A 27,713-nucleotide genomic window follows, 5' to 3' on the forward strand; every position below is an offset into this window, starting at 1 on the left:
AATCCTATTAATTTTCATGGCCGCCATAACTTCATGAAATCATCAGTCTTGTAAATCCTATTAATCTAGTCCTCAAGAGTTTTCATATGATAACTGAATACGTCTCCCCCTGCTGCCTCGTCTTCCTGCTCGTTCCTTGGGCCGCCGTCGAGCTGCCCGCTCTCAAGAACGCGTCTTCATTCGACCTAAAAGGAAATGTTTGGGGTTGGGAACTCCGACCATTTCGAATTAGGATTTTGAAATGGTCGGAGTTCCCAACCCATGCTAAATTAGTCGGGGTTTCGAACCCCGACTAATTTAGCAGCTCCAAAAATAGTCGGGTTGTAAACCCCAACTATTTAGCATCGCGTTTAAAAAAAAATCGACCCACTTTCTGACCACAATGCTGACGTGGCCAGAAAGTGAGTCGATTTTTGTAATAAAATCAGAAGGGGGTCTATTTAAAAAAAAATATGAATAAGTTTATTTAGAAAATTTCTTCGCCTATAAATTATATGAAAAGCTGAGAAAGCCAAAGCAGCAGTAATGGTACAAAAAACAACTTGTATGTCAAATTGCATCACAGTTTTGATGATACCCTCTGCCTCTCTACATTTTGTCCCACTTCTGAAATTGCTTCCAACAGTTCAGTTGTATTCAACCAGAATCCAACTCCCAAACTTCACTCAACGCTGCTCCTCAACTACCGGAAGGAGCATTGTTCTAAAATCGAGTTCTCAGCGAATGCGATCCTATGTATGTTACACACACACACAGCTACGTCTTTAGTCATAGTAATACACATTTTTCGACATGGACAGTGGTTACCAAAAAAGTTCCACTGAAGCCAATAGTATTACTTGAACAAGATAAATAGATATAACAACACTTCGAACTTCGCTATGAAAATGTTAATATCATATACAACAAACACGAGTTACAGAGAAATGTAATCACAATAATCTTCGGCACGAATTTTACATTGAGAGTTTTACCAATCACATTTCAACGTAATTTAATTATAGTTACATGAGACAATGTCACTCATAATCTCATAAATAAAAACTGTTGTACTTCATGAACCAGAACTTGATTGAAGTGCTACTAAGGAGGCATAAACCCCATCCTTGATATTCATCAGTGTTTCATGCTTCCCTTTCTCTATGATCATACCATTTTTAACGACCGCTATTACATCAGCACCTTTAATTGTAGACAACTGATGGGCGATAACTACTGTGGTCCTATTTACCATAACTCGGTCCAATGCTTCCTGAACAACACGTTCAGATTCAGCATCAAGGGCACTTGTTGCCTCGTCAAGAAGCAAAATTTTGGGATGCTTCACGATGGCACGTGCAATCGCCACCCGTTGCTTCTGACCGCCCGATAGCTGGATCCCTTGCTCTCCAACCAATGTATCATAACCCTGTAATTGTAAAATCAGAGAAAGGATACAAATCTTTGGGTTATTTCTGTCTTAGTCCCCCAAATCAATGAAACTGATATCAGGTACGCAAAATCAAAAAAAAAAATAATAATAATAATAATAATAAACCAACCCAACCCACCATTTGAATCAGGAAGATTATTCATTCAACCTTAACTTGTTTGGGTGTTCAGTTATGCCCCTTCTGATACAAACCCATCCCTATTTTGTGGTGACAGAGAAAGGATGCTCGTGTTGATTTTGGGGGCAACTACGAGGGAAAGAATTTTCCCTTCTCAAAAGATGGACCGATATTTAGAGAAAAAGAGGGAAAACACAAACATGTTTTTTAATAGAACCCAACCATGGTTAGTTTGATAATTGTCTATCCATAGTTAATTTCAAAAAATTTAACCCAACCATGGTTAACAAATGAATAGATTTTTAATGAAGAGACTAATTTCAAAAAAATTATATGATTTGGGGACCTAATAGTAATTTCAATGATTTGAGGGACTAATCTCAAAATATGAAAGATTTGAGGGATTAATATCAAAATAAGAAACAGAGAGTAAGTGCTAGGAGAAGCTAATGAATTTCATTTCTGCCAAGAGTAGGGGTGCAAATGGTTCGCATACTGCTCGGATATAATACCTATCATATTCGTATCCACTTACCAATCATAGATATCCTAATCATATCCTCTAAAATTGAATATGGATACGGATATACATGCGGATATAAAACGGATATGACAAAACTAAAAAATATTGAAGGAAAAAATTGTTCATACAATATTAGAGAGTTCATTAATATATTCATCATATCTGAAAAGCTAAGATTAGATATCTTGATCATCAAAATTAACCTCAAATCCATTAATCTAGGATTAAAACGGTTGCAAGTATATGATCAACAAATATTTGATATTTTGGATACCGATCTGGATATTTCACTACATATACATATCCGTAACCATGTCCTATCGGATATAGATTTAGCAACCATATCCCTATCCGTTAATATTTCTTTGGACATGGGTATTTTTTTCCAACCCTAGTCAAGAGTCAACCAAATTCTCCTCAAATTTTATTGTAACTTCTTATAAAAATCCCTAAGAAAGAAAAACTGCCCCATCTGGCAAGGGGTTAAGAGAAGGGTTAAAGGGGTTTAACCCCTCCTTAACTATCCTAACAGGTTAATTTAGTCAAAGGGTTAACAAACCCTTTACAAAGGTTAAAGATAGTCAACTTAACAAATCTGCCCAAAGAGGAGTAAGAGTTACTCCCTCTCGAAATAAGAAATAAAACTTTAAGGCCCCGTTTGGTAAAGGGTTAATGAAGAGGGATTAAGGAGAAAGATTAACACAGTTAGCCCATTCGATAATCCAAATGAGTAAATTATTAACCAGTTATATAAGTTTTATTTTAACCCTTATGATCATTTTTAGTGTTTGGGAATAACAATGACTTTGACTATTTTCTTTATAATTAGAGGCATTAGCTCTTAGTCCTTCTAAATAGGAGTAATAGTAAACCCCTCATTTTGAGGGGTTAACTCATTTTAATCCCTCTAGATGGGTTAGCTTAACCTTTCTATATATTTTATATTTGACAAATTATAAAGGGTTAACTCACTTTAATCTTATATAGATTTTTTGTGTTTGGCGGGTTAAGAAGAGGTTAAGTCTCCTTAACCTCTCACTTAACCCTTTGCCAAACAACACCTAAAAATATATATATTTTAGGATATTTTTGGCAACTAGTTTCCTTATCCCTTATTTATTTGCCTGCCAAACACAAAAAACTTAACTCTTCATCTTGACTATCATATCCAAACGGAATTAAGCTATTTTTAACCTCTCGTGAAGGGTTAACTCAATTTAGTCCTTCCCCTTAACACTTTCCCCTCTAACCCCTTGCCAAATGGCGACTTCTCTAGGATTAGAATTTCGGAATTTATTCATGGGTTAGAGTCAACCTGCTGCAGATTGCATATGAACCTGTGGGCATTCGCTGACTCAGCAGCAGCAACAATCTCAGCCTCAGTAGCTTCTCCTCCTTTTCCATAGGCAATGTTAGCTCGAATACTGTTGTTAAACAAGGATGGCTCTTGACTTACAAGACCCATCTGTTGCCTCAGCCATTTCACCTGAAACTTTTCTATCCCAATTCCATCTATCAATATATGACCTGAATCGGGATCATAAAATCTCTGTAATAAAGCTATCGCGGTTGATTTACCGCTTCCGCTCTCTCCAACCAATGCAAGAGTCTGAAAAATGAAATGGAGCTTGTCAGACTTTAGAGATGGCTTTCATTAGTTCAACATGGTGATTGTTCGTGTGATAAGGTGCAGCTAATATATCACTCTCTTTAAAAGTACAAGTTCGTGAAAATCTTTAAATAGTCAATATTACCCTTAATTATTTTAAATATTACATTGTTATCCTAATCTGTTTTAATTATCCTATCTTCTTTGAAATGGTAATTAAATGATTTATCCTATTCGTAATGAGACCTAGCATGCTATTGAATAAAGGAGATACGTTTGATATAAATCAAATCCTTTATTATTTTAGTTCGCAGAAAAATCCAAAAAAACATATGCTAGCCAACACCTAAAAGTTTTTGGACTTTGTATAAAAAATCCTCCAAGTTTTTTAAATTGCAAAAACTCCCCTACAAATTCAAAATTTTATTAAAATAACTTAAAAATTATAAATTTTACTTATTTTAATTCAGTGAGAAATCTGAAAAATATATGCTAGCAAGAAACTGAATTTTTTTTACTTAGATAAAGTATCTCGTAAGCTTTAAAAATTGCAAAAACACTCCTAAAAATTCAAAATTTGTAAAAAATGCCTTGAATATTTTAAACCTATAAACACACTAAAAACCTACAAATAACATAAACAACCCCTAAAAATTTATAAAATTTACAATAAACACTCTAAATTTTTTACTAATCTATACTACATATAAAAGAGGATTGCCATGTCAAAACTTTTGATTTTTATTTTTACCCCTTTAAGTTTGATAATTCTTAAATATATCATTAATTCTAATTAATCATTCACTAATTATATATAACCTCTTATTAATTATACGTTTCCTCACTTATTCAAAATATTTGGTCACACTATTATTTTATTATTTAATTATATTATTTAATAGAAAATTTGAAATTTATCCCTAATTTATCTTCACATAAAATTTAAAATTCTATAAAAATTAAAAATAACAAAAATTCATTAGGCTTATGCCTATAACTTTGGGTTTCACCTCTTATGGAGGATTACCTGTTACCTTATATCTTATTAGCCTTTCAAAAAAATATGATAATAGTATGAAAAAAAAAATTATTTACTGTAATTGTAATAGTATTAATAGTATAATAATTTTAATAGTATTTTTTAATTAATAAATTACACTGTAATTTAATAATTATACAATTTAGTAAATTATTTACTTATAGTATAATAAACTAATTATTAAATTAAAATATAGTTACTAATAGTATTATAATTATGCCAAGTATAATATTATTTATTTAAAAGATAAAAAACTATTTAATATATTATAATTATTTTAATAAATTATAATAATTATCCAAACTATAATTGATCATTCAGTTATTTATATATAGTTTTACAATTTATTCATTTAAATAAAATTGTAATTTTTCAGAATTTATATTGGTATATAAGTTATTTCATTCTTTGTAGCCAACAAAAAAAATAAAAAATTATAAAATAAAGCGGGATGCTCTTGTGCAAAGCACGTGCACTATACTAGTAGTAGGAAAAGCATAGGAAGCACTGAAGACCTTGAATCCATGCAGACGAATTTATATGATAAATCAACTAATGCAACTATAAGAATGTTATTGTTTGACTATGTCTTATCAGTCTTGATCATGAAAAATATTTGGTAGAATAAGCTACTCTCTATTGGTTGCACTAGTTTTTTCTAACATTACCAAAACTTAATTTCGCTATTATGAATATAGACTCCAAGTCTCCAATAATGCACCAAACTTTTTACACAAACAATATATCTCAACTAAGCATTTCAAGTATTCAGAAAAAATAAAAAAATAAAAAAAAGCGTTGCAGCATTTTTCAAAGTGACAAAGATTAACCGATAACTGTTTTGTACTCAGCAATAAACTTATTTAACTTGTGAAAAATAAATCACGAAACACATTGCACTGATATTAAATGTACCTTTCCTGAAGGAACTGACAAGGATAAGTCTTGGAAAATCTGGACATGTGGCCTTGTTGGATATTTGAAATTGATATGCCGAAACTCAATGTTTCCATTTAGCATTTCTAATTTTGTCCCGGAATCATCATTAGCATCTATCTTAGACTTGTGATCAAGAACTGCAAACACAGAAGCTGCAGCAGCTTTCGCTTTTCTAGAATCTGTTGCTGTGGCACTTGTTTGAGAAATTCCAATGGCTGCCATAGAGAGAGCAAAGATAACCTGCTCACATTGAGATAAGGCTTTAACAATGATCCAGCATATGAAAACAACAACAATGCCAAGAATGATGTCAATAGTTTAAGTACAACTAAAGCTGTCATCATAGTGGTGGCAATGCGTGTAATAGAAGTTACTGTTTGTTTTTATCCAGCATTTGAGATTTATATTTGACTTTATTTACTAATGACCTTTGGTTGAAGCTAACTGTCTTCGTAAACCTTAAACGAGTTATGTTCTGCATTCAATGTTGGTAATTACACATAAGAACAACATCTAGAATGAATTTAATTTCACAAGCAAATGTGATTCCTTTGATTAACTCTACATGTTCTGTATGAGGCTACTTTTAGTCATCAAATCTCTAAAGTGCAGGTTGAAAAGTCTTGACGATGTCTGAAACTCGCTTTAATTACACTTAATGATTCAATATTTCCTTTTTAACGTTATAACTAAAATTGTGAATGCAACTGTAATTAAAAAGAAATTAATATCAATTCTAGCTAAAATCTTTTGGAAGTATAGATGAGACGCACTCGAAAAATTTCTCCAAATGTAATCTTTCCATCCTGTGCCAGGCGTGCTGCGGCATATAAACAAGCTGCATAAACACAATAAAGCACGAAGAAGGATGCTCCAAAACCAATACCACTAATCAATCCTTGCATAATTCCTCTCTTTGTAAGTCCGTCACATTTCTTCTGGTAGAGTTCCATCACCTTATCTTCGGCCGAGAAAGAAGCAACCGTTCTTATACTCCCCACTGCATCATTTGCAACTTGGCTCGCTTCCTCATACGTCATCTGCACACATTTTGAAATTAAAAATCATCAAAGTTTCAAAGTTCAACCATGTTATATCTTCCTTTTAAGTATTTTTACACTGGAGAAACTTAGAGATTGCACCTTTGTTTTAAGAGCCTAATCTGTATGACCAACAAAAGCAAAGTTCGGTGTTTCAGGGGCATTAACTGGTAGTTTCCTTGTTTGTAAGTGCCATGCAGAGAAGTTTAACGTTTGGAAGTTGCCTGTCAAACATTGGACACAACTCCATAGAACATTTTTTTGGGATTGAGCCATGCACCATGACCATGATCCACGTTTTTTTTTGGGAGAATAGTATCCAGAGTGACATCAGATGGAGAAAAGGTTTAAATGATGGGTGATGAAGAAGACTGACTTCTAGGTCAGATAACAAATTTTCTTTACAGAATTAAGTGCAAAAAGTTGTCTCACAGAAAAGATAACATTAACCCATCATATATTATAAGAATATATATCTTCACAATATTGCTATTGGATTGGTTGTTTGTACAATTGTCAAACCTTCTACCTTGTTAACATCCCAAGTTTAGTGGTTACCCACATGATTTCTGAGATACCTCATGATAAAAGATATTGCTGTTTTAATGTAAACCCATACTCACCTAGATGTATTTGCAATCAAGGTGCCCAACAGCAAGTGCAACTAACGGACATGCTTTACATATTCCTTGTCAGTCTCACCAAAAAATTGGCTTTATTATGTTTGTTCCAATAGTTTATCTAACGATAATCTTTTGATAGTAATTTTTCCAGAAATATTACATCTCAAATTTTTATATTAAATAATAATTCGAATTATCGTAGATTTCTCTCGTCCTCTATGTTACACAGGTATAGGTGGGGGTAAGAGTACGAGTACAGGCGTGGTGCAGGTATGGGTGGGGTGCAGATACAAGACATGAAAATGTTGTAAAAGGTAGGATACAAGGACATGTGTATATGTATACATATTGGAATTAGTAAGTTACATGAGACAGATTTTGTTTTTTTTTTTCATTTACATGTTACGAAAACTAAAATTTCTATAATATTTCTATGTTTCATATGTTTAGAAGATCATACATTGGGAATTCCATTAAAAAAAAGATTATACGTAGGGATACCACCCGTTCTTAAGTAGATACCAAAATGGCCCTTTATAATCATAGTTTTGAACAGGATATAGGCTGAAACAAACCCAACCGGTGTCCAGCAAGTTGCAAAAGTGGACGTGAAGTGTAAAGATATATATTCAAGAAGTGTATGGTGAGTGTCTTAAACTAAAACATGTGTTATGTAATTGATTATATGTCTGAATAAATGAATGCATATTGAAGAGAGTCGGAGTCAGCGTTAGACTCGTGTCAGATGCATGTAGAGGAAACCAGATGAGGTGTCCGGGTAACTTAGCTCTCACCCAATCCCTGACCTCAAACAAGGGAAGAAGCAATACTAGTAATATCAACAACATTCGAACGACTTTCCTACTACTCACTATGAACAAATGATCTGAATAGATTGTGAAGCCAAACCTTTGCATCCGTGCTAAACCCTTTCATGAACTTCATCTGGATCCATCCATTAAGGCCTATGAAGGGCAAGAGAGCCAAGATAATCAGAGATAGTTGCCAGTTTGCAACAAAAGCAATCACCAGACCGGCAAGTAAAGTAGTGATATTCTGAACAAATAAGGCAAGTGAATCGCCTACAAGACGCCTAACAGTTGCGGCATCTGCTGATAATCTAGCTCCAATTGCTCCACTCGAGTTTTCAGGCTCATCAAACCATCCAATCTCCATGTGAACCACCTTCTCAAAAGTCATCAGTCGTATCCTTCTTATTAGTCTTGATCCAGCCACACCAAAGAAATATGTCCTAGCTGGAAGAGCTAGAAAAGAAATCACACCAAATATACAAAACAGTATTGACCAAAGCTTGGAATCCTTCTTCATCTTTGCAGGAGGGTCATAAAATGTTTTAATAGCACTAGATAATAGAATTCCAAATGCAGGAAACAGTGTCCCGTTAACAATCGCAGACATTGCACCAATTGCGAGAGAAGGGATCTCAGGTTTGTTGAGGTACACAAGGCGTTTGAGAGATACATCCTGTGTTTCCTGGGAAGTGACTTCAGTGTTTGCTGCCTCTGCTCTATTGTCTTGGATATCGATTCCCAGAGGAAGTATTGAGAAAGAGTGGCGGCTGCTATTCCCTATAGATGATGATGATGATACACGGGTAATAGAACGATTCAAAGATATATGTCGGCTAGAGTGCCTCTCTACAAAGGATGGAAGAGTAAGCTTGTCGTGGTCAGATTGAGATAAATTATCCGAATTTGGGTTCCTTTCTTGCAAATGGATGAGTTGCCAGTAAGCTCCATTAGGATCTTTCAGTAGCTCTGAATGCGAACCTGACAAAATTTAGAAGATAGTGTTAGGTTTTCTTGAAAGAATGCCGAATGAAAGAAATGATTGTACGAGTAAAACGCTGTCTAGTAGGATTGCACCTTTTTCAACAATTGAACCTCTATGTATGACTGCAATTGTATCAGCATTCCTAACTGTGCTCAAACGATGAGCAACAACAATAGTAGTTCGGTTTGCCATTACCCTATCAAGTGCCTCCTGCACTATCCTTTCAGATTCTGCATCCAAAGCACTAGTGGCTTCATCAAGAAGTAGAATCCGAGGGTCCTTCAATATGGCTCTTGCAATTGCAACCCTTTGTTTTTGACCGCCTGATAGCTGTACTCCATGCTCACCAACCATAGTATCGAGACCCTGTATACAATGCATTCTAATACTTCAGTAAATAGAGCTAATGAAAGACTAATCTCACCACCAAGTTCTCAATTACATCTAACCTGAGGCATTTTGTCTATGAACTTGGCAGCATTAGCAAGCTCAGCTGCAGCTCTGATCTCTTCAGTCGTTGCACCATCCTTTCCATAGGCTATATTCTCTCTAATGCTTGAAGCAAAGAGTACAGGCTCCTGACTCACTAGACCTATTTTTCCTCTAATCCATTTAAGCTGGAACTCCTGAAGCAAAGAGTACAGGCTCCTGACTCACTAGACCTATTTTTCCTCTAATCCATTTAAGCTGGAACTCCTTTAAATTTATACCATCTATCAGAACTTCATAGACCTATTTTTCCTCTAATCCATTTAAGCTGGAACTCCTTTAAATTTATACCATCTATCAGAACTTCACCAGCATCTGGATCATAAAACCGCTCAACCAGACTAATTACGGTAGATTTCCCACTTCCACTCTCTCCAACCAAAGCCACTGTAGTGCCACTTTGTATAAATAGGGAAAATCCTCTGAAGATTTGCTCATCTTTTCGAGTTGGATAGGTGAAGCAAACATCTTTGAACTCTATATCTCCTCGAATGTCATCAAGCTTCTTTCCTGAGGGATTGGAAGCATCAATCTCTGGCTTTCTGTTGATTGTTTCGAACATCTTGTATGCTGCAGCTTTCCCTGCTGCAAATGCTGTTATGCATGGAGAAGCGTGGCCCAAAGAGCTGGAGAAATAGGACATAAGCAATATACTATTTAGACTTGAGATGGATGAAGGAGTTGGACTAGAAACGGCATTTTCTTGCCGAAATAAGCAATTATGCAATTTCTGCTGTGAATATGTATCGGAAATATAATTTACAGGGGCATCAGGAAACAAAGAGCTACAGTGGTCTACTCAGTAATCAATGGCTAAGGTTTTCACGCACGTGTGTATATGTATGTATATATATAGAATAACTAGAAAACTATAGAAAAACAGAACTCGGAGAAGAAGATACCAATTCAGGCATTCTTAAAACTAAGAACATTTGAATACCTTATAGTTTGCCCGATATTGCACCAAAATACCCTGAGTTTAAAACCCTACGCTTAAATACCTGAAGTTTCTAAAAGTTGCTATAATACCTTGAACTCTAAAGTTTCCAATGAAATGCAAAGGTGAGAATTTCGTCCCGAATCTCACGTGACACCCAATTTTTGGAACATTTTAATCCTTACTTTTTGTTAAATGTATTGCTAAACCTGTCAAAATTCAATTTTAAACCCCACCCTAACTATATCTTAAAATGGGATTTTGATAGGTTTAACAATACATTTAACAAAAAGTAAGGGTTAAAATGTTCTAGAAATAGCGTGTGAGTGTCGCGTGAGAATTTCCGAGACGAAATTCTCACTTTTGCATTGCATTAGAAATTTTAGGGTATTAACTTGCAACTCTTAGAAACTTTAGGTATTTAAGCATAGGGTTTTAAACTTATGGTATTTTGGTGCAATATCAGACAAACAATAAGGTATTCAAGGGTAATTTACCCTATAAAATATCCTCACATATTAAGGGTGTCATTCATATCGCCATTAGGTTAGTTTCAGTCTTCACTCTTTTATATTCAACACGAAAAAAATAAATAAAAAAGAGGAAGGGTTAAATACAAGAAACCCTCTTTATCTATACCCTGAGTTACAAGAAACCCCCTCATCTAATAAGTTCAACAGAAAACCTATTCTATTCATAAGAGTTAATAGTTATAACACCGTCAAAAGTTATTTGTTTGATAATTATAATAATTTGCAGAATAGTAAAAGGCCCTTTAATTTACACAAAATTTCTTCCTTCTGCCCCACTCACCTTTTATGAAAAACCTATATTTCATCTCGTTGGATCTTATATCATATCCAAACAGAAAAAGAAATTCCTCTTTTCATATCTTTAATCTATTTTTATATATCAAATCCTAGATTTTTTTTATCTTTCTTTCTTAAATCGTACTCGAAACCCCATGATTTCAATTGGAAGGAGATTGAAGAAAGACGGTTTGAGGACAAAAGTTTCCATTAATTGATTAGGTAGTCTCTTCATTCGTTTTGTTTTCTTTTGGGAGTGATAAATTTTCGCTCTTTTTTGTCCAATTTTCTCTTTTTTTGTTAAAAATCTGTTGAACATTATTACTTTTCATTCTTTGGTTTACATAATAGTTTACTGATGATTTTTCTTCAGGTAGTAATCCATTATGTATAAGGCTTCAAATTTGGTAAATTCAAACTTTGTCATGGAAGTTCCTTGATAGATATATTTGGGGGGAAAATACATTGATGGTCATCTTGTTATTACTTGTAATGTTGATCCAAAAGAAACAAATTAATGCTATCCAGGAAATGCTAAACAGTCCTTCATTCCAAGCTTGCTAAGAGATATAACATAAAGGATGTGCAGCAATGCCTTTTGGAATTAAAATGAATTGGGCTTTCAGGGTCTTTAAGATTTGTTTTTGAACAATAAAGGAGGAAGAAGAAGAAAGATACTTCAAATTTGGGAAGCTAATGCTTCAGTTAAAAAACTAATGATACTCAATTATATCATAGAGCAAGGGATTTTTTTTGTTTAACTAATGATTAGGGCCTTTCTTGAAATTCAAGACAGAGATGAAGGGGGTTTCTTGTATTTGAACCAGAAAAGGAAAAGGAAGCTGAAAAGATGAAAAAGATAACTAACCACTTTCATCCTCCTTAATAGTATATCTTATATTGCATGATCAGTAATTACTAAGGCATTCTTTTCCTATCAAGCACCTGGTCTAGAAGGAAAGGATGTAAGAATTTATAACCAGTCGTCAAATTTTGTTAGAACTCTGGTGAATAAAAGTTGTGCCTCATAAGCAACCTCATTTACTATCGTTAAGGTTTCAAAAACAAAATAAAAATGATATGAATTAGCCACTCACAGGGAGCCATTTAGAATTGCAAATATCACATTGATGACATCACCACCTGTATATCCTTTATCCAATATCAACTTTGAGCCATACCATAACCCCAAACCACACCCAGAGAACATGATAAGCATTACGGTACCAAAACCTAACCCAGAAACAAGACCCTCTTGAACACTAGCATCATAAGCCCTCTTGAGAGATTTCTTGTACTCGTCCACAGATTGTTTTTCCCCAGTAAAAGATGCAACCTAAATAAAAAACATTGAATTGTAACAAATTATTATGTTGTTCCAGTTGCCAACTAAATACAAACTTCTTACAGTGTTATATACTACTTACTGTCCTGATTGAACCAACTGTTTGCTCCACCACAATTGCTGCCTCTGCATAAGTTGTTGCCCCAATTGATGCCATCTTCGATATTATGATGGACATGAATCCCCCAGCTATTACGAAGAGCGGAATTGTGGTTAGCATCACAAGGGTAAGAATCCAACCTTGAATAAATGCAACTATAAATCCTCCAAAGAATGTGGATAGCAGCTGAATGAACTTGCCAACCTGTAAGAATGGGAGGAACTTGAATTAGTTTCATGGTGAAGGTTTTTTTCATTGGAGAAAATGTCTGAGTCTGAGTCTGAGTCTTAATTTATTGATAGTAAAGAAAATCACTTTTACAAATATTAAAGATGGAGGGTGTGAATAGACTAGTCATTTGCAAAAGACATTGTACTTGTATATGGCAACGGTTGATCACGCCACAACTCCACTAAACATGATGCATTCCTCCCGATATCTTCTTCATTATGACTCTTTGAATTGAAAACACGCTCATTATGTTTTTTTTTCCCAAAATGTGCCAGCAAATTACAATGACCACACTAATACATTCATTTTTTCTATTAATAGGGATAGTATTCAAGTGCCAAAATGTCAAAAATTCTCCTATTGAGATAGATCAGGACGTGAGATTGAATTTCACTTTGTAATTACATCCAAACCAAGAGGGTGAAGCACCATTCAAGGAATGGATGTTCTGCGGCCATTGTTTTATAATGACGAAGTTGATGTTTGCTCCCCTACACCCTTTAAAAAGATTGTTCCTAGGAAAGAGACAACCAAGAGAGAAGCAATATGTGCGCGGGTTATATGACTATATACCCTCCAAATCTTCCATAATTGCATATTTACCCCTCCCCCCAAATCTTCTAATTGCCAATATACCCCTCAAATCTTCCATAATTGCATATCCCCCACCCCCAACCCAAAACAAACCAATTATTTAACTTTAGGAATATTTAATTTTAAGAAATCATAGATTTGGAGGGGAAACTACTTCAAAATTGAAGATTTGGGGGAGTACATTGGCAATTATGAAGATCTTTTTTTTGGGCGGAGGGAGAGGGGGTAAATATGCAGTTATGGAATAATTGGGGCGTATATTGGCAATTATGAAGATTTTGGGATGAACATGCAATTATGGAAGATATGGAGGGTATATTGGCAAGTACGAAGATTTGAGGGGTAAATATACAATTATGGAAGATTTGGAGGGTATATAGCCCAAATATCCTGTGTATGTATTTGAATCTCAGGAGGCATTGCTACTGTCCATATCTAAAACACTGGGCTAGGCGGTAAATTAGCATCCACTAGAGAACGATAAATGGCATATACACGAAAGTTGCCCATGGAGGAAACCTTTCATCTTCTGATGTCTGTCTGGCGATGTTGTTGTAAAGAGAATAAGAAAAGATCGGAGTTGCAGCATCAAGCGTGCTAGCATCTCCTTTGGAAGAGGGGCCACGTCTTCATCCCATTAAAATGAACTCGTCGCAATCAACTTAATGCAAACTCGTATAGACGAGGTGGGGTAATGTACTGTCTTCAACCTAGCTAGCTATTCAATCAAAACCCGCACGGTCTATAAACATGCCCAATCTGGAGAAATCCCATCAGCGAGGGAAGGTATGCCTAGCTGGGAGGGGTTCTTGAAGACAGTCAGGAACAAGATAATAATGACAACAAAATGTCCTCCCTCTATTTCTGCATCCCTCATGCCTTTCATGGGTCGATGCTCTGTCAAGGAAAAGACCTACGATCGATGTTGCCGCTTCGAAATAGGTGTATCGGATGGAAGGGCGAAGAGCTTGTTGCCATCCACCACACAATTCAAACTCTCCCGTGGAGGTAGTGTGGCACAATCAATCGAAGAATGACGTTTAAGGCAAAAAAAACGTAGTTTGAGACTATGAGCTTGAGATCATAGTCAGAAAGGGTAAAAAGGTAAAGGGTTTTCTTACATTGCTATCTAATACTCTTAGTTACGCAAATATGACACTTGCATGCTAATTTTAAAACTTTTTTAAAGCTTCAATTTTTGTTAAATTTACTATTTTTATAATAGACTTCGGATAGCTTTAAAATAGAATTACGGCAGTGTTAATGCTAGAATTACAACAAAAAAAATTAAAGGCTAAAGAGTTCTATAATTAGCATTTGAAAAAAAAAATTTAAGGGCTAGAAAGTTCCATAATTAGCATGTGAGTGTTGAATGAGAACTTTTGGGCGGGAATTCCCGCGTCTGCGTAGCTAAGGGCAATTAAGTGCAAATTTAAAAAACTTTAGGGTATAGAAATGCTGCTAAAAACAAGCGAGGGTATATAAGGGCCTGTTTGTTTCGCTCAAATTTGAGCTGAAAGTGAAGGAAAAGCCCATTTTGAAAACTGACGACGAAAAATCTGTCAGTTTTTTTTATTTACGGATGTTTGGTTCGTTTTGAGCGACGAAAGAAAAGGGAGCTGAAAGTAGAGATTTGCTGAAAGTTCCTTTCCGTTCCCAAAACCCCGATTTTGGTGGAAAGTGATCAAAGCTCGTTTTTTTTCCCCCTCTCCTTTCACCCTAGGTTTCTGATCACCGCGCCGTTCCTTCCCTCCATCTTCTCCCGCCACCTGCTCTCGCTTCCACCCCGATTTTCCACATCAACTTCGCACGGCTTTTTGCTCCTCCAGCTCTCGATCTTCCTCCGTTTTGATCTCTTGCGATCTTGAGATTGTTGTTCTTAAGATCTTGCGGTTGATTTGGGGATTTGAAAGGAGATCGCTGTTCTTGAGAGCTTGCGGTTGATTTGGGGATTTTGAAAGGTCGCTGTCCTTGATCTTGCGGTTGATTTGGGGATTTGAAAGAAGACCGTTGTTCTTGAGAAAATAGGGCGCTACTCAGGTAAAAAAAACCCTAAACGCCTTATATTTTTGAGATCTTCAGCTCTTGCTCTGATTTGAGCACTGTTTTTTCTCCGATTTTGAGCTCTGACATGTGGATTTGGTTGGTCTGGTTGAGCTTTGATCTGTTTGAGCTCCGATTTTGGGCATTAATTTTGTGCAGCTTAATATATATGCTCTGGTTGCTTGCCTCAACTATTGATCTGAGTTCATGCTAACATGAATATTAGTAGCAATTTCATTTTGGTCTTTGCGTAAAAACAAATTAGTAATTGATGAAGATCGATTATCATGAATGAAGGGCACAGTTTGCAAAATTTACCATGCTTGAACAACCTCGTGCTATAAATTTTAAGAATATTAGTAGCAATTTCGTTGTCTGTTTGACTACGTTATAAATTTTTTCATGCAAATTTATCATGATTGAAGGGCACAGTTTGCGTAATCAGAAATTAGTATAGTCGAAAAACATTTTATTTCTTTGAATGATGGGAAATGAATCAATTTTTATGGTTAGAAACTCCTTGTCTACATTCAATTAGTTGATAGGTACATAGTTATGGACTTTCTTGTTCTTGAGCATGGCTTTGGGTTTTGATGAACTGAATACGAACTAAGAAACAAATTGAAAAATTAATTTGAAGGCAAACATTAAATGTGGTGACAAACTATAAGCTTTAAGTGTGTAAAATCTCTGATAGCTCATTTGAGTGACTTATTAATGACATTATTCTCTATATGTACACATATTGTAGTTACCATTCTTCTTGACCTAGGGATAAGAAGAGAAAAATATGTATTTTTAATTGTGGGTCATGGACCAGGCTTGAAGTCATCATATTGAACAATGTGACCTGATTTTGTCTGCATTAGTTTCCAAATATATTTTTAAACCCAAGTCTAATAGCTTTGTCTTTTCATTTTGCAAATAGGACCTTAGCAATATAATTAGACAACCATCTTCATTTACTGTTACTATCTGCTTTAATATGACGTTTGTATTTTAGATGGATAGTAATCTCGATGAAGAAACCGTAGTTAATATGTGTTCGGGTGCTGTACTATCTGTCTTGGTTATGGTTATGGCATTCATGAGGAGAATGCAAAGTAGACATAGATCTATACGTGCAGGTCCTAGTGAAGAGAAAATAATACAATATCAAAATAGAAAACAACACCTGAACGCATATATAATGGATTTAGTGATAGTTGTGTCAACTATGTTAGAATGCGAAGTGATGCTTTTATGAAGCTTGCAGAGATATTGAGGAGCAACGATTTATTACGAGACTCAAGACATGTTACAGTGGAGGAGCAACTTGCTATGACTTTGAATATTTTGGGACATAAAACTAAAAATCGAAGTATTAGGTCATATTTTATTAGATCTGACGAGCCTGTGAGTAGGCATTTCAACAAAGTGTTAGAAGCTATTTGCCACATACGATCACGCTTTTTAAGACAAGCACGGAATGAAGTTCCACAGGAGATCCTTAGCAACCCTATACTATCCTTATTTCAAGGTATTCTCTCTTTAATTTGTGATTAAAAGCATGTTCATTTAATTTTAAAAAAAGATTCAATTGTAATTTTTTGTTCTCTAGGATTGTATTGGTATGATAGATGGTACACATGTTGATGCTACGCTACCTGCTAGTTTTCAACAACGATTCCGTGGTCGAAAAGGTGTTACACAAAATGTTTTAGCGGCTTGTACTCCAAACAAGTTATTCACTTACGTATTAGCTGGATGGGAAGGTTCTGCAAATGACTTTAGAGTCCTCCAAGATGCATTGTCTAGGCCACAACCTCATGGCTTGAAAGTATATGATGGTAATTTCATCAAATCTTAAATTTTAAGTAATTACTTTAATTAATATTGGTTTATTCGATGAATTGACAAAAATTTCTACTAAACGCCTTCACATCATGCATTTGTAGGAAAGTATTACTTGTGATGCGGGATACACGACCATGCCGGGTTTTATCTCCCCATATCGTGGTGTTCGTTACCATTTGAAGGAACAAATAGGAAGAACACCTAAAAATAGAATGGAATTATTTAATCTTAGACATTCTTCTTTAAGGTCTAAGATTGAATCTACATTTGGTTGCTTAAAGAATCGTTTCAAAATTCTCACCGCGAAACCTCATTACCCTATTCGCGCGCAAGTGGATATTGTATTAGCTTGTGCAGTTCTTCACAATTATATTGCAATGGTTGACCCGGATGATGACATATTCAATGAGACCGTTGAGATCGAAGATGATGAAGGTGATGTTGCTAATGAAGATGATAATAATATTGTTGATTTCTCTCAACCCCAAACTCAAAGGGAGCAAACAGAATCAAGAAACGTATGGAAGAATCGTAGAGATCAAATAGCTTGGAAAATATGGGTTGATTATTGTGATAAGTATAAGGGAGGAAATACTAATGAAATAGGCATGTGATGCAATTTGATAGTGATGTTGTCTCATGTTTTGAATTATTCTATTTTCATGTACTTCATATTATGTTAGCGTGTGTAAAACTATAGAATGTTAATTGGCGAAACATTTGTATGCTACTATTATGTGTTGTATGTAATTCTCTTAGGACACACTTTATTTACTCAACTTACGTATATTTTTTTCGTATTTCTCTATAACTATTTTCTAGGTATGGCCGACAACTTCAATTGTGAGGAACTTGGTAAGGTTAAAGGCAAGAGTACGACATCCAATTCATCGCCTCGAACCCCAAGGAATTCATCAATCCCTTGTGGGTTTAACTCGGGGTTTATACCTTATCACTCTTCACAAGTTGGCCAAGGTCCTAATTTTTGGAATAATTTTCAAATGCAAGATGCTAACTTTTGGGAAATTGGCCAACAACCATCAATGTCATTCATGAACATGCTAAATGCTCCTCCAAGTTTACAACGTCAAAGTTATAGCATGGGTGAAACTCCGTCACCTAATCAACAATGTCAAAGCAACAAGAGGAGTGCTAATGATATTGATGGTGATGAAAGTTCATCCCCTAATCCAAAGAGGAAAAAGAAAGCTATTGCTCATAAATCCAAAAAGAAAGAGGCTTGCAAGAGGAGAGTTAACATATTATGGGAGAGTAAACATGATGATTTGTTAATTCCTTTCCTTATAAAATGTGCTAGGGATGGATTGAAAGCGGATAAGAAGTTCAAAAAAAATCGCTTATCATAGCGCCGCCTTTCATATAAATGAACAATTAGGTTCAACGTTCACTTTCGAGAATATGGAAAATCGTATGAGAACTATTCGTAATAGATTCTTGGACATGTAAAAATATCGTAACTTGAGCGATGCCGGTTGGGATGATGCAAAGAAGATGGTGATTATGGATGAAGCTTGCTTTGATAGATGGCTAGAGATATTTACAATTTTCTAGTGGTCATTTTTTATCAAATATTTCTAATTTTGTTCAATGTTGTCCTATATGTTTTTGATATATGCCTTAAACAATGCAGGATAAGAGTATGAATGGTTCTAAACTTAGGAAATACATCAACAAGCCCATGAAACATTATGAAGACCTCGCAACTATTATTGGAGACGATGTTGCTAGAGGAGATTATGCGGTAGATGTGTTGTCACAATTTGGTGATAGTGCACATTTTAATATTGGTGATGATGATGATGATATTAATATGCCCAAGGAGAACACACCTAGCTATGTCTCTATAGATGAAGATGATATTCCACCACCGAATGGTCCAACTATGCCCTCAAAATACAATCCATCTTCTAGTGTGAACAAAGCTAAAAATGACGGGTCAAAGAAACGTAAAGGAAAGGAGCCTAGGTTTAGTGAGGACACGGTGCTTATGCGTGAGATAGTAAATGAGGTAAAACAATTCACCTCATCTATGCGCATGGTGAGTATGCATTGGACCGAGAAGTTGGCACAAGCTATATTTGCACATGATGAATTTGACATAGAAATTCTTGATAAGTTTTATCAACAATTGCATGAGAATGAATCACAAGCTAGGTTGTTTATGGGGAGGTCAACTATTATGCAAAAGAAGACGTTGACTGAGTTCATGAAGAGTCAACCTCTTGATTAGAATGTTGGCCTTTGGTCGGATTACGATGTTTTTAGGATATTTTTGTGAAATTAGCTAATTGTAACAATGCTAGTATAATTATTTTTGTATGTAAATGAGCGTAATTATTTTTGGATGTTCATGTTGCTAGATGATTGCTCATCATTTTACAAACACAACTATCGTACATGTATTAAACTTACATTAGTACAAAACTAATGCTACTACCTCTATTTTCATGCATCTCAGTCGTGGCTTTACATGTTAAATTATAAACTTGGTATGCTAATGCAAACTTGTTTGACAGGTTTACAAGTAGGGTTCTATAATGATTTCCCATCGATGAATTAAAGTTAAAGAGGTATGCATTTTATGTGTTATGATGATGGGCTTCATTGTTGAAGATATGCAGCTAGAGTTTATACTAGTAATCAATTGGCGAGGCAGTATATGCAGCCAACATTGCTATTATAAACTTCATGGCGAGGCATATAATGAAGAAAAGAGCCTTTTCTGAGCACATTTTCTATAATTTCTTATGAGCTTTGGTTTGCTTTCCATCTTGGCTTGTTTGGCCCTTTTGAGCTCAGTTTTTGTGCAGCCTCTTTGTCTACCTGACATGTAGCAATTGGTGGGAATTTGGCCTCATGTTGCTTGGCCTTTGGACAGCATGTTTGTGTCGGCCTTTGGTCTTTGGTTGTGTATTTCTTTGGTTGGCTTTTGGCACAACTTGACCTTTGTTTCAGTTGTGTTTTTTTTTGCTTTCCTTGGTTGCAACCTTAAATTTGGTGTGTGGTTAGTCTTTGGCATTTGGTTGTGTTGGCCTTCCCTCCTCCCTTGGTTGTGTTGGCCTGTGGTTGGTCTTTGGCACAGCTTGGCCTTTGTTTCAGTTGTGTTTTTTTTGTGCAGCCTCTTGTTGCTTTCCTTGGTTGCAGCCTCTTGTTTCTTAGCATTTGGTTGTGTTGGACTTTGGTCTTTGGTTGTGTTGGCCTGTGGTTGGTGTTTGACACAGCTTGGTCTTTGTTTCAATTGTGTTTTTTTTGTGGTTTCCGTTGTGTACCTGACATGTTGCAATGGTGTTTTTTTATGCTTTCCTTGGTTGCAGCCTGGATTTGGTGTATGGTTAGTCTTTGACATTTGGTTGTGTTGGCCTTTGGTCTTTGGTTGTGTTGGCCTGCGATTGGTCTTTAGCACAGCTTGGCCTTTGTTTCAGTTGTGTTTTATGTGCAGTCTCTTGTTGCTTTCCTTGGTTGCAACCTCTTGTTGCTTAGCATTTGGTTGTGTTGACCTCTTGCAGCTCTTGGTTTCCTTTGGTTGGTCAGCTATGGTTGGCCTTCGGATTCAGTTGATGCTTGTGTTGGCCTCTTGCAGCTCTTGATTTTGTGCTTTCCTTGGTGGCAGCCTCTTGTTTCTTGGTATTTGGTTGTGTTGGCCTTTGGTCTTTGGTTGTGTTGGCCTGTGGTTGGTCTTTGGCACAGCTTGGCCTTTGTTTCAGTTGTGTTTTTTATGCAGCCTCTTGTTGCTTTCTTTGGTTGCAGCCTCTTGTTGCTTGACATTTGGTTGTGTTGGCCTCTTGCAGCTCTTGCTTTCCTTTGGTTGGTCAGCTATGATGATGGCCTTCGGATTCAGTTGATGCTTGTGTTGGCCTCTTGCAGCTCTTGATTTTGTGCTTTCCTTGGTGGCAACCTCTTGTTGCTTGGCATTTGGTTGTGTTGGCCTCTTGCAGCTCTTGATTTTGTGCTTTTCTTGGTTGCAGCCTCTTGTTGTTTGGGATTTGGTTGTGTTGGCCTCTTGCAGCTCTTGCTTGTCCTTTGGTTGGTCAGCTATGGTTATCCTTCGGATTCAGTTGATGCTTGGCCCTTATTTAAATTTTGTGCAAGTTTATTGTACTCTCTGCCTTGGTTCCAGCTCTTGGTACTATTATGTGTTGTTGGTCAGCTATGGTTGGCCTTTTGGTTTCATGTTGATGCTTGGCCTTTGTTTTAATTTTGTGCATGGTTTCAACCTGCTCTCGGCCTTGGTTTCAGCTCTTGGTTGGCCTTTGGTTGGTATGCATATTTTGTGTTATGATGATGGGCTATTTTTAAGATATGCAGCCAAAGTTTATAGCGCATATTTTGTGTTATGATGATGGGCTATTTTTAAGATATGCAGCCAAAGTTTATAGCAACAATATATTAGCGAGGCAATATATTGCAACCAACATTGCTTTATAAACTTTATGACGAGGCAGATAATGAAATAATGGCCTTTTCTGAGCACAACTATTATGTTGGGTGGTAATCTTACCATGGTGACCACAATCAAGTTTTCTTAATTTTTTAGTTTGAACCAAACACTAGAAAATGATGTAAAGTACTTTCACTACATATTTTCTTCTTTTTTCAAGTTAAACCAAACACTAGAAAATGATGTAAAGTACTTTCACTACATATTTTTGGGCGAAACAAACACAAGAAATATTTTTCAGGAAAGTGAAGAAAACACAAGAAAGTGAAGGAAAATCATCTATGGAAAGTGAAGGAAACGAACCAAACAGCCCCTAAGTGCAAAGTAGGGAACCCTACAGGGCATTTAAGTGCAATTAAGCCGGAGAAAAATACTTTGACCGCATAATTTCAGCCTGACGAACAATATAGAGAGCAAGGAGAAAAGAGTTACCCGCACGCAGCCAATTGATTTGTCCAAAATAAGGAGAAATCGATGCGTCCGTTACGGACTTGGTCTCTTGCATCGTAGAGAGAGTTCGTTTAACTTATGAGAGATATTTATTGAGAATTGAGCTCCGTCCGCTTGCAAGTTAACCTCAAACATTAATTGGATTATACTCTCCCATTCCCCCCAAGTTTTAGGGCTTGCTGTGGAGGTTGGCTCACGAGTTTCGACCTCATGAGAGCAGTTGGAGGAGGGAGAGGGAGAGAATGGGGTGAGGGTTTCGCGAAGGTGGCGAAGGGGCCGGAGAGGGCCGCTGCGAGCGGCGAGGACCAAAGTCATTGGGAACCCAGGGCTTGGCTCTCGACTCGGCTTTCCTTTTTATTCAACTCTAGTCCTCAAAATCTTCATACTTCGGCACCGCACCCCCTCGACCGCCGCCCCAGAAATTATTAAAATTGATTCTAGGCCCCCAACATTGCATGTCTTGCGAAATTACCCCCCGCCCCCCCAATGCTACGATTCCTTCGGATATGGGGGTAATATTGGGATATAGGGCGCTTAAATACCACAAAAGGACTAAAAGTTGTTTAAAATTAGCATGTTAGCTACTACTGTCGATCATGCAAAAATGAAAATCTTCGCTCGAATGTTTCTCTATGATATAAGCTGGTTTTAGAGCTTCTAACTATTAATATTTGTTAAATCTATTATTAAATCTACCTGTTTTTTTAAACTTATCTTAATTCTACTCTAAAATAAAAGCGGGATATGTTTCACATAATAATGGTTAGAGAGTTGTAAAGTTAACATGTTGGTGTCATATGAGAACATTCAAGTGAAAATTTTAATGTATGCACGATACTAATATGTTAATTTTAGACAACTTGTGGTATTTATTTGTCACAAAAGATAACGTATAGTTATAAATTTTTAAGTGCTACAATGGAGGAACTTTGTGGTATTTAGATAAAGGTGAGTACAAGGTCGGTCTGTTTTTTACTAAATTTTGCCAAACTGAAACCGAGCCGCTTATAATTCAAAACCGAACCGAACCAAAATCAAATCGGTTTGGTTTGTTTGGTATGCACTAGAGCTGCCTACATATATATTTGCTTTCTTGCTCTCTTGCCGGAAACACCTTCACGTGCTACAAGCTGCGTGCAAAATTGAATTAGAACCCGCATAGTGAAATTTAAACTTCTACAGATGCTAGTATTGAACTTTAAATTAGATGGCAGCCACATCTCTACATCAGAAACTATTGGGAAAATAAGACTAATTTTCTATTGTGGACGTGGTAATTGGTTTGGCTGGTCGTTTCGGATTTTAATGTACCGGTTAATGGTTTGGTTGGGTACGGGTAGCAATAAACATATGGGTGGGCTAGGAGTAGATATGTCATATATGGGTTCAATTCAAAGTTAATTATCTAACTTAATATTTGGTAAGAAGGGGTACGTGCAAGTTTGCGATGGCAACAAGGCGTCGGCCGGTTCGGTTTCAAAACCGAATAATACTTTGAAACCCGAAGCAAACCGAATCGATTTCTAAACCGAACCAAACCGTTAAACGTCCGTCGGTATATATTCGGTTTGAACTTTTTTTGCTCACCCTTATATTTAAGTGTCCCCTCTACCATCTCAATAAACTACTTAAACATCCATCTTCTCAATGGTTCTCTCAATGGTTCTCTAAGTATATCATTTAGGAATTGATTATGACAGAAATCATTTGTGTCATGTGAAAAAGATACTTAAAATAAATTTAGGGTTAATTTTACAAAATTGCCCTGAACATTCAAGGGTTTACACATAGCCCTCATGAACTTGGCTTATTTCACCTCTAAACTTTGGGGTGTCTTACAAAACCCTCCAAACTTTCATCTTTTCTCACCGGACCATCGTACCTGTAATTAGAAAATAATTAAAATGTCCTAGAGAGATTAAAAAAATTCAAAACTTAAGGAAGGGGGTAAGTTGCTTGTAAATGAAATATATTAAAATTTGGATTTTTTTTCTCTCGAGAACATTTTAATTTTTTACAAGTTCTAGGCAGGTGGTGGTGAAAAATTAAAGTTCAAGGAGCGGGTTTTAGTGAGACACCCCAAAGTTTAGGGGGTTATGTAAGAAAAAAGGTGTGTGGGTGTGGGTGGGTGTGTGTGTGTGTGTGGGGGGTTTTGAAACTTATATTAAATTTATCTTTGGAAACATAATAACAAGAAAAACCACTAAATAATATGCAAAGAGTTGTTTTACAGGGACCTCAAATCATAAGATCCAAGGGGGGACAGGTGAGGTGTCAACCCCTGGGTGCATGATCTACTGTTCATGAACAGTAGGTCATGCATCCAGGAGTTGACACCTCACATGTCCCCCCTTAATTGGGTCCCATGATTTGATACCCCCAAGGAATTTTTCAAATGCAAATAAGGAATTTGATGCTAAAGAATTCTTTGCCAAAAAGAATTCATTCTATTTGATATATATATATTTAATGCGTACATTAAAACAACCATCGCGATGGTTCATTAGTGAACGTCAATAACAGAATGACCATGAGTAAGCAATATTATCGATCTGTAAACACAATCAATGAAATGCACATGTTTGACAAAACTCTGTAACAAAACAAACTACACGTACGTCTATAAACAAAATAAATAAAGTCAACTCTGGATTATTGAATTTTGAATCAGGACTTCCAGTTGTTAAGAAACTACCCATGAAAAATGTTTGGAAAGAGCAATAGAGAAAAAAAAGGATAAATTTCAGAAAACCTCCTTAACTTTTGGATGATTACCGGATAACGCCCATAAATTTCAATATACCATAAAGCCCCCCCTAAATTTTAGGGGTTATCAGAAAACCCCCTTCAACTTTCATTCTTTCTCAACAAAAGCTTCCAAAAGCATGAACCGCAATTGTCACGGGCAAAAATATACCCTAGCGTACGTGATTTTACCAACCCATGCAAACATTGCACTTAACGCCATTAGGGGGGTTTTACGAAAAAAATGTTAAAGTTGATGGGGGTTTCCTGCTAACACCTAAACTTAAAGAGGGTTTTTTTTAATATTTTGAAAGATATAGCGGCTTATCTGTTAATCGTCCAAAGTTAATTAAGAGGGTTTCCGAAATTTAGCCAAATATTTAATAATTAGGGAAGCTCATCAAGATAAAATCATTATGTAATGTACCTTCTCACCCATAGCGTCCTGAATTAGAACAGTGTCGCCGGACATCCTCCCGACAACTTCTCCGGTGGTTGTTTCCTTGTCGAAGAAAGCAATTTCTTGTCGTAATATCGTTTTCAAGTGCAGATTCCTTATCCTCGCAGCTTGCCTTTCCCCGGTTGCCATCCAACATGACACCTCTGCCAACAAAAAAACATAAAAAAAAAAGAAAAAAAATCATAAAGTTCGTTATTCAATTTTCAGTACAGTACAAATAAGCCTGCAAAAATAGGTATTTTATGTACTTCTCATGTACACTACAGCGGTTGAAGTGGAAAACGTACGGATAAATGAAGCTAGTCCATCTCCCACAGCTAAGTAGAAAAATTGAAGGCACACCTGAAATCAAGAGCATAAATGGGGTAACGACGACATCGCCGAATAAAAACTAAAACACGTTGAAGTTCCTCATTGTGTTCATATATATCGAAACTGGAACAACACATGACGTACTGAATATGTTTTTTCTCATGTTTTTCTTCTTCTACCTTGGAAGCTCTGGGAACCGTATCGTGGATGTCACGAGCTCCTCCTAAAGATTGAATCGAATTCCCGAAAATCACGGTCATGAGAGGCACAGCAGCACCATGAGCCAGAGCGCCAATCGTGCCCGCGATCATTAGAAGCGCATCAGCGGAGTCTGCGAGAGAGAACAGCTTGTAAAATGGAACTGAGTGTTTAGCGTCGCCATTATTAATGTCGCCATCTTCTTCTTTGCCTACAGAAATACTAGAGGATGACTCGTTGAATCCACTTCTATCCTCCATCGACATTCTATCACTAATTCTATCCTTTCTCTTCTTCTATATATATATCAGTACTTCTCAATTTCCATTTTTGTGGACGCTAGCAAGTTGTCAAGGGAAAAGATAATGACAGGAAAGAGAAAATTAAGAGATTGATGAATTGATGGGTATTGGCAACATGTTGACAGGAAACCAGAACCAACAAACAGCATTAATTAGTTTGGTTTGTATTAATTGTTTTGGTGGTATTAGTTGATGAGATAAATATAAGAAGAATAATGCAACAAATAACATTAATTATTTTACTTGTATTAATTATTTTGCTTGTACTAATTGATGGGATATAAGAAGAATAATGTTTTTTTTTGGTAAATGAAAAATTTTATTTCACAACCAAAGTTTGAGCAGTTAAGTACACCTCAAATCCTCAGTTTAAAGTTTAACCGAGGATAATAAAATCAAACCGAAAAAGAAGAGTCAAAAAACCCTTTTAGATCAGGGTGATTTAGGACTGTGTACAAGATCTCCATTTTAATTTCATAGATCACAGCCTCTGGTTCCCTGCATTTTTGCTGAAAAAGCCTTCTATTCCTTTCCCTCCACAGTGTGTATATTGATGAGGCCATGGTCATCCTCTTAAGCTTCTGATTTATCCCTTTTCCTCTCAGACAATTAGAAAACCAATGTAAACATTGGCTCCCCAAACATGATCTCCAACTACAATGTAGCCAATCCAAAACTCCATTCCATACACAGCTAAAAATTAACATTCAAAAAATAGATGGTTCCTGGATTCTTCTGCTGTAATGGAGCACAAACAGCAAATATTTGAAGTGATAATCCCCCATTTAAGGATTCTGTCCTGAGTCAATAGCTTGTCCTGAATGGCAAGCCAGCATATGAAGGAGTGCTTAGGGGTATTAAGCTTCTCCCACACTAATTTCGACCATGGTACATTGATTACGTTTGAGTATAGCAACTGATACAACGCTGATAATTTGATTTTCCCTCCAATGCAGCAGGTACGTATCATATTTTCCAAGTTTTCCAACCCTCCACTGGACAAAAGAGCTTTATCTCTACACTTGATCAATTGTTTCCGAAGAAGAAGAATAATGTTGTGTTTGGATAGAGGGTAGAGAAGTGAAGGGGGAAAAGAAATTTGAGTTTAACATTGTTTGGGAGTTTTATTGGAAGGGTAGAAGAGGGGCAGGTGGGAAAAAGATTTAAATTAAAATCGTACACCCCAAATCGGACGGTAAAAAGGAGAATGGAAAATTGACAATTTCTCTTCCCTTCCCTACTGTTCCTTCCCTTCCCTTCTTAAGTGAGCTCCCAAAGAGACTTTA

General features: G+C 36.2%; 1 protein-coding gene across 4 annotated transcripts; it reads right to left on the reverse strand.

The window, feature by feature from the left end:
* Positions 876-26,361, reverse strand: LOC109848283 (ABC transporter B family member 4-like). Of its 4 annotated transcripts, XM_020417710.1 has the most exons (14): positions 26,107-26,315; positions 25,903-25,957; positions 25,583-25,758; positions 12,780-13,001; positions 12,450-12,688; positions 9,898-10,232; positions 9,780-9,827; positions 9,567-9,709; positions 9,210-9,483; positions 8,233-9,113; positions 6,434-6,700; positions 5,637-5,900; positions 3,389-3,682; positions 876-1,408 (listed from the first exon to the last, which is right to left on the reverse strand). In XM_020417710.1, exons 1-14 carry the CDS (start codon positions 26,236-26,238, stop codon positions 1,055-1,057), a joined length of 3,684 nt encoding a protein of 1,227 aa, XP_020273299.1. In that variant the 5' UTR covers positions 26,239-26,315; the 3' UTR covers positions 876-1,054. The 4 variants fall into 4 exon arrangements, with proteins under 4 accessions (XP_020273299.1, XP_020273302.1, XP_020273300.1 ...); XM_020417713.1 differs by lacking the exon at positions 9,780-9,827 and having other exon boundaries at positions 9,850-10,232; positions 26,107-26,361; XM_020417711.1 differs by lacking the exons at positions 3,389-3,682; positions 9,780-9,827 and having other exon boundaries at positions 9,850-10,232; positions 26,107-26,238.

The sequence above is a fragment of the Asparagus officinalis genome, chromosome 7, assembly GCF_001876935.1.
Source record: "Asparagus officinalis chromosome 7, Aspof.V1, whole genome shotgun sequence".
NCBI lineage: Eukaryota > Viridiplantae > Streptophyta > Magnoliopsida > Asparagales > Asparagaceae > Asparagus > Asparagus officinalis.

Bases quoted from the DNA above. Each gene is read 5' to 3' on its own strand.
- LOC109848283 (XM_020417713.1), bottom strand. From the start codon at position 26,238: ATGATCGCGGGCACGATTGGCGCTCTGGCTCATGGTGCTGCTGTGCCT. The intron at 13,002-25,582 runs GTACATTACATA...CCATTCTTACAG, and splicing joins AGGACGCTATGGGTGAGAAG to GTTGGCAAGTTCATTCAGCT. The intron at 1,409-3,388 runs GTTGACTCTAAC...TTACAATTACAG, and splicing joins TCATATGCAATCTGCAGCAG to GGTTATGATACATTGGTTGG.